Source organism: Nelusetta ayraudi, unplaced genomic scaffold (genome assembly GCF_046127955.1).
Source record: "Nelusetta ayraudi isolate G7.1 ecotype Tasmania unplaced genomic scaffold, CSIRO-AGI_Nayr_v1 ptg000342l, whole genome shotgun sequence".
Classification (NCBI taxonomy): Eukaryota; Metazoa; Chordata; class Actinopteri; order Tetraodontiformes; family Monacanthidae; genus Nelusetta; species Nelusetta ayraudi.
Genome location: NW_027466384.1, coordinates 55,001 through 62,302, shown reverse-complemented (window position 1 = coordinate 62,302; position 7,302 = coordinate 55,001). Strand labels below are relative to the sequence as shown.

General features: G+C 57.2%; 1 protein-coding gene across 1 annotated transcript in view; it reads left to right on the top strand.

Moving 5' to 3' along the window:
- Positions 1-79: 79 nt before the first annotated feature.
- LOC142882588 (RNA binding protein fox-1 homolog 3-like) overlaps positions 80-7,302 on the top strand; it is a gene marked incomplete at its 5' end in the record, with an annotated part of 10,766 nt that continues 3,543 nt past the window's right edge. The window contains 3 exons of the mRNA XM_076017390.1: positions 80-212; positions 1,415-1,454; positions 4,620-4,678. Of these exons, the coding sequence (XP_075873505.1) occupies positions 80-212; positions 1,415-1,454; positions 4,620-4,678 (232 nt within the window). The remainder of the gene's footprint in view (positions 213-1,414; positions 1,455-4,619; positions 4,679-7,302) is intronic.

Sequence of the window (7,302 nt, the reverse complement as noted above, 5' to 3'; positions counted from 1 at the left end):
CTCCCAATGCCAAGTCGCCCATGCTCACCCGTTGTCATTGTCTCCCCCCCCCCTCCTCTCCCCCCCCCCCCCCCCACAGTGGCAGGGTTCCCCTACCCCGCCACAGGAGCTACGGTGGCCTACCGGGGTGCCCACCTACGAGGGCGGGGCCGGGCCGTCTACAACACCTTCCGCACCGCCCCGCCTCCACCACCCATCCCAGCCTATGGAGCGTGAGTACCACACAACACAGGCACACACACACACACACACACACACACACAGACGGACGGACGGACACATAGACAGATAGACGGACGAATAGATAAACGGACGGACGGACGGACGGAGGGACGGATGGATGGACGGAGGTCTCGGACAGAGAAGCAGTGAGCGGCTCAAGCAGGAAGCTTCCAGAGGACGGAGCAGCAGCAGTGGTGAAGACAGAAGGGAAGGATGAGATGTGGTTTCTGTGATGGTGGGAAGCAGAAGTTCTTCCTCCGACTCCGACTGCAGTATTAATGACGCTCTTCCAGTTTCTCTGGGCTTTTTTTTTCTTTCTTTCTTTCTTTCTTTCTTTCCTTTTTTTTTTTTTTTGCACACCATTTATTTTTCTCTCACTCCTCGAGGGCTCTTTGGGGACCGGAGCGGTTGTCAGTACCCAGGTATACGGACCCCCGCTCCCCCCACCACCACCGCCTCCTCCTCCCCTTCTTCCTCACATTTGCGCTGTTTACAAAGGAGGAACTAACAAAGCCGCAGGGAGCGCCGCCGAGCACCGAGAGGGCCAATCGGATCTGGCCGGGCTCTGTGACCGGGGCCTCCGCTGATCTCCGGGCTTTGTTGGAGCAACCTGCACCCCCCACCCCCAACTCCCCATCCCCAACACCACCACCCCCCCAGCTCCCCAACACCACCACCCCCCCGATCTAGCCGCAGGCCTGTGTGGTCGTGGGAGAGGTCTGCTGGAGAGGAACGGCCCAGGGCTCCACTTCAGCCTGTGGTGCGTTCAGGGCCCCAAGGCCTGGAAGCCTGGAAGCCCCTCCCACCAGCTCCTTCTAACTCCTCCCACCAGTTTGGTCCCACATGTCAGCCCAGTTTCCAGCACAGCCGTCGCTTTGCTGCTGGTTTCTACATGATTCCAAACTGGACGCTTTTGTTTGGTCCAATCAGGCCTCCGTAGTGGAACCTCTCCTCACACTGACGTCTCAGTGTGAGTTCCCCCCCGAGATAACGTACATATCGGACCTATTTTCCAAATTTCAATCACTTTATTTAGACATTTGCAACTCGGCGTGAGGTTTTCTCTCTGGTCCACATCGCCCACCTCTGGCCTGGAGGACTAACTGCAGCGTTTTCACTCCGTTTGTCTCGTAAAAAGCCAAAGGAAATATTTTGCGTGTGGACTGACCTGCCTGGCCTTTGTGATCCGCAGGGTGGTTTACCAGGACGGCTTCTATGGCGCAGAGATCTATGTAAGTACCGCTGTTTTCCTTCCTCTTCCCTTTCTTCTCCTCCTCCTCCTCCTTCTTCTTCTTCTTCTTCTTCTTCTTCTCCTGGCCCAGTTAGATGAAACACTAGCTGAGTGTAGTGGGAGGAGAGAACGTGATCTCCTCAGCCTCCCAGTCTTCTGCTGCCTCTCTGCCAAGTCGGCGTCGATTAGGGCCTCCGTCTGCTGTGCCAAGAAACTCCACAACAAAATTTAAAACCCCCTCAGCTCCTCCCTTCCCCCTCCCGCCTCCCCCTACCCCTCCTCCCTCGGTGATCTCAGACTTTGGCAGGAGGCGGAGCCCCGGCTCAGTGTCCCGTGTCAAGTGAGGTCATGTCTTGCTCAGATTCATCCAGGATTGTGTCTCCTGGACCTGCTGAGGCTTCTCTGCTCTGTTTTTTCAAACCCCCTCTTCCGTCCTCTACGTCCTCCTCCTCCCCCTTCTCTTCCTCCTCTCTGCTCCTCCCTCCACATCCTCTTCTTACTCCTACTGCTCCTCTTCTTCCTCCTCCCCCTCCACCCAGTCCTCCTTCTGTTCTCCCTGGTTTTCCTCCTCCTCATCTTCCTCCTTCTCTTCTTGCTGCTTTTCCTCCTCCTCCTTCTCTTCTCCCTGGTTTTCCTCCTCCTCATCTTCCTCCTTCTCTTCTCCCTGGTTTTCCTCCTCCTCATCTTCCTCCTTCTCTTCTCCCTGGTTTTCCTCCTCCTCATCTTCCTCCTTCTCTTCTTGCTGCTTTTCCTCCTCCTCCTTCTCTTCTCCCTGGTTTTCCTCCTCCTCCTCCTTCTCTTCTTGCTGCTTTTCCTCCTCCTCCTCCTCTTCTCCCTTTCTTCCTCCTCATCCTCCTTCTCTTCTCCCTGGTTTTCCTCCACCTCCTCCTCCTTCTCTTCTCCCTGGTTTTCCTCCTCCTCCTCCTTCTCTTCTCCCTGGTTTTACCCCTCCTCTTCCTTCTCTTCTTCCCTCCTCCTCCTCCCCCCCCTTCTCTTCTTGCTGCTTTTCCTCCTCCTCATCCTCCTCCTCCTGCTCTTCTCCCTGGTTTTCCTCCACCTCATCCTCCTCCTGCTCTTCTTGCTGCTCTCCCCCCCCCCCTCCCCCTCCTCCTCCTCCTCCTCCTCCTCCTGGCTGTGTTGTGTAGTGCTGCTGCAGTCAGGGTATCCCTGCCGCTCCCTGCGGGGGTGTCGGTGAGGCCTGAGTGGAGCCGCCTCACCGTGTGGGAGATAAGAGGAGCAGCGGCAGATAAAGGGATTAGCCGTCCCTGCGGAGCCGCCTGCTGCCGCGGGGTCACATCAGTGGGCCGGCCCGAGCTGCATGTCGCCCTTGACGGGCCGTGAGGCGGCAGCGGCGGCGGCGGTGGTAGTGACTGCTGTGGAGATAATGCGGAAATTACCAGGCTGCCCGGCTTTGACACGAGTCCAAGCGTTTGTGGGAGGTTGTAATTTGTCCCTTTGATTCTGCAGCTTTTCCTTTTTTTTTCTTTTTTCCCACTCCCCGCCCCCGCCGCCCCCGCCGCCGCCGCCGCCGCCTGCTCGCGATAGCGAGATGACGGTTGGCACGGCGGCAGGATCAGAGTCACCTCTCACTTTCCAACCGGCCGTGATCTGCACCGCTGCCCACATGATGGCGCCGACTTTCACTTTTTAAAGAAATAATGAAATAAAATAAAGCATCTCCCAGCGCGGCTGCACTCTGAGCCGTCACATCGGTCCAGCCGCCTCGGGCCGAGTCCTGGCGTCCCCTGAACCAAGGCCGGCCCTGGTTGGTCCATTACTCAGCCAGCCCCCCCCCCCCCAACCCCTCTCCCCCGCTGCTTTACTGCCATTAGTTCCTGCTTTGGCCACTGCGCTGCTTCACACTGGCCGAGTGCGGCGTGAAGGTCTCGGGTGAGAGGGGGGGGAGGGGGAAGGGGGGAGGAGCCGTCCCTTAGACCCTCAGCGTCCGGCGCCATCGCTCAAACAGCCGCCGCCGTGATTTGTCGAAGCGGCGTCGGGGCGAATCTATCACTTCCTGTTCCGAGAGGCCTCGCCCGGATTCCTGCACACAGGAATTTACGCTCGGCGGCCAGACTGATACATATTCATGCTCGCCACCTTTATGAGGGAGCGGGGTGAGCGAGCGGCGGCACGGGTACACCAGCGCACAGCCGGGGTGACAAAATAACAAATGCGCCGCAACTGTTGTGTGCAGGGTTTGACAACACAGCGGCAGAGTGATTTATCGCTGCGTGCCAGTCGGGGGGGGGGGAGAGGGGCACTCGGAGGGGGGGTGGGGTGTGGCTGTAATCAGCGCCGTCCCGAGGCGCCGCCGTTCCCCCCCCCCCCTACAGGAAGTGGTGATCCTCCTCCGGCGCCTCCACTTCCTGTCCCTGTGGAGAACACAGAGAGAGAGAGAGAGAGAGAGAGAGAGAGGATTCCAGTCCCGTGACCCTTGACCTCACTCTCGCAGCGCTGGGAGAAGGTAGACGCCGCCGCCGGAAGTCTCCTCAACCAACCCCCCCCCCCCCCCAGAGTTTAAAAAATGAATGGCAGCCATGCATTATTGAGAGCCGCCCTGCGATGGGCTCACACTCGGGCGGCGCTAATAGAAAACACGGCGGGAGAACGGCTCCATTTTTCAAAGAGAGCGATGGCGCCGCTCCGGCTGCTGCCCACCCCCCCACCCACCACCACCCAGCACCACCACCCGCCTCCTCACTTCATCTGTGAGCCAGGGAGGGGGGGGGGGGCGGCTCTTCAATAATGAAGCAGTGGAGCCGCCTTCATCTTTAGAATAAAGAAATAAATAAGAGCGCCACGGCGGGATTGAGGGACTTCCGGCCTCCACGTGGCCTCTGTGATGCCGCCGAGTCTCGAGCGGGACAGCCGCTCTGCCTCGCTGCATCAGTCATCCCCCACTAATGCCGCCGCCGTACATCAGACAGCACCCTCTGGTGTCCGAGAGCGGAACTGCAGCCAGAAGTAGCAGCACTCCGGTGTGGGTGAAGTCGAACTGTGAAGGCAGTGTGTGTGTGTGTGTGTGTGTGTGTGTGTGTGTGTGTGTGTGTGTGTGTGTGTGTGTGTGTGTGTGTGTGTGTGTGTGTGACAGAGATGTAACCTCTCTCTGTTTAATCATTGATTAACACTGCACTGTTTTTTCATTTCTCTTCTCTTTCTTTTGCAGGGCGGCTATGCGGCGTACAGATTTGCTCAGCCCGCCACCACCGCTGCTTACAGTGACAGGTGAGACACCCCCCCCCACCCCCCCTCCCCTTCCCCTCCTCAGCCCCGCCTCTTAATGAAGAGCCGCGCCCTGAGATGTAGCAATACGCCACGCAGAGACGGCCCGGCGTGTAAGAGTGTCACACGCTCCGCCACTCCCGGATTGTCCGGGTTCAGCCGACCCTGAAATACGTAATTACGGACGGGCGGCTTCCCCCCCCCCTTTAATTTCTGTCTGGGTTTGGGGAGGGGGGGGCGGGGATTTTGGTTTTGGTTTATGTTTATGTTTCTATCAAACATAAACAGATGTTTCCGGCAAATTCAATTTCACACAACTGGAAAGTGGGAGAGAGAAGGAGAAGAAGGAGAAGAAGAGAATCAGAATTCAACGCAGCCTCAGCAGCGGAGGCAGGGATCTGCGGTGACGAGGGAGCAGAGGTAGAATTCAGAGTTGGAAACAAATTAAAGACACGTCGCAGGCGTGACAGGAAACATCGCAGAGACTCTCGGAATGAGACTCTCGGAATGAGACTCGCTGCATTCAGAGAGGCAGTAATCGTGTTTGGGCGCCGATGAGCCGAAGTCCGAGCGCTGAACTCACAGCAGGCCTTCCAGTTCCATTACCACACAGCCAGATCGCTCCCTTTGCATCTTGTGTCCTGTTTAAATGAGCTGGCTGTCGTGATTTCTAATCAGTGACAATGTAGCAGAACAAGAAAGAAGAAAGACACAAGGAGGTGTACGCTCTCTGTGGTTTGGTCCTGCAGCAGCTTTTATCCATTTTACTCTGCTCAGTCAGCAAAAAAAATGATTTGGAACCGAATCATATCCCTGAAGTCAGGCAGAGATTAGAACTACTTCCTGTTTGAACCTGGTGACTCCTCTGCCTCTCCACTGGTTCTGTCTATCAGGCAGTGCGACAGTAGCTCCACACTGTAGCTCCACACTGTAGCTCCACACTGTAGCTCCGGGCTTGAGACTGAAAGGAAGCATCAGAAGAATCAGACTAACCTCGTTGGAGCGGATGAGAGAAGCTGTGACGTGCATGTATATGGGAGGGGGCGGAGACTGGCTGTACTGACTGACTCTATCACTCCTGAGAGATGTCACTGCGGCCCAGGTTCCCCCCCCCTCCCGGGCCTGGACCTCACTGGGCTGGTCTGGGAATCTAATCTGGGAAGGATTGAACGTGTCAGTGGTGATAACAGATGCACTGCCCCCCCCCCAACACCCCCCCTCTCTCTCTCTGGTCTAGAGCAGAAATTGGACAGCGGCTTTTCTGTCTTTTCTTCTTTTTTTCTCGCTCCGGCCCTCTCCGTCTCTCTCACCTTGATTTAATTCTCCTCTCCATTTGTGTGTGTGTGTGTGTGTGTGTGTGTGTGTGTGTGTGTGTGTGTGTGTGTGTGTGTGTGTGTGTGTGTGTGTGTCCCTCCCTGAGATTTAATGTAGTTCAGCTCCAACTTGTTTGTTCTCCTTTTGTCTGTTTGTTTCCTGGCGAACGAGCGGCCGCAGCGTGACGGCCGGATCGATGGGAGGAGGAGTGGGGAGGAGGAGTGGGGGGTGCGGAGGAGGAGAGTAAGAGGGTGGGGGAGAAGGAGGAGGATGACGATTGCGTGGGGGTTGTCGGCAATCACTGCTTATCAAACTCAACGACCGGACCGGAGGACTCAGCCTCCTCCTGGTCCTCGTCCTCCTCCTGCTCCTCCTCCTGCTCCTCGGCCTCCTCCTGGTCTTGGTCCTCCTCCTTCTGGTCCTGGTCCTCCTCCTGGTCTTGGTCCTCCTAGTCTTGATCCTCCTCCTGGCCCTCGTCCTCCTCCTGGTCTTCGTCCTCCTCCTGGTCCTCGTCCTCCTCCTAGTCTTCGTCCTCCTCCTGGTCTTCGTCCTCGCTGACTTTGCTCTTGCCGGCGCCGCTCTGACCCGCTGGGTGCTCCGCTGAGGCTCCGCCCCTCGTGGGGCCGCCGGGCCTCAGTGCTGGCTGGAGATAAGAGCACCGCTGAGACTCCTCCTGACCATGTCCTCCTCCCTCCCTCTGGAGACCCCCCCCATCCCTCCTCCCCCTCACATGTCAGGCCCCGCCCTGCCCCGCCTGCCGACCTTGGCTGGACTTGAAGTGGGCGGAGCCACATTTAGATCTTACGTAACTACAGCAGCACGTCGGCCCACGTGAACCACCGCTGCCGGTCTTCTCTCCTTCAGGAGGATTCCTTCTTCTTCTTCTCTTTCTTCTTCTCTTTCTCCTTCTTCTTCTGCTGCTCCCTCCCCGCCAGCCTTTCTTTTTTCTTTTTCTATTTTTTTTTCTTTCTTTTTTTTTTTTTTTTTTATCCCTGGTTGGTTCGCTGCCCTCAGTCCTTGGCGGGGTGCTGTGCCTTATCTGCTCCGTGCAGACCCTCATTTGCAAGCGAGCGTTGGAAGAAGAAGGAGAAGAAGATGAACAAGAAAAGAAGAAGAGGAGGAGGAGGAGGAGGAGGAAAAAGGAGGAGAGTAAATAGAGAGAATATGGGAAGACAAACAGGGCGACGCATCTTGTCGTGTCTCAGAAGGAAAATTGGGGAGGATTAGTTCCGACCCAGCGACGGTGAAAAGGCGGGCGTGGGGGGGGGGGGTATGTAAACAGGAAGAGGAGGGGATTGGGGAAGCCCCGCCCC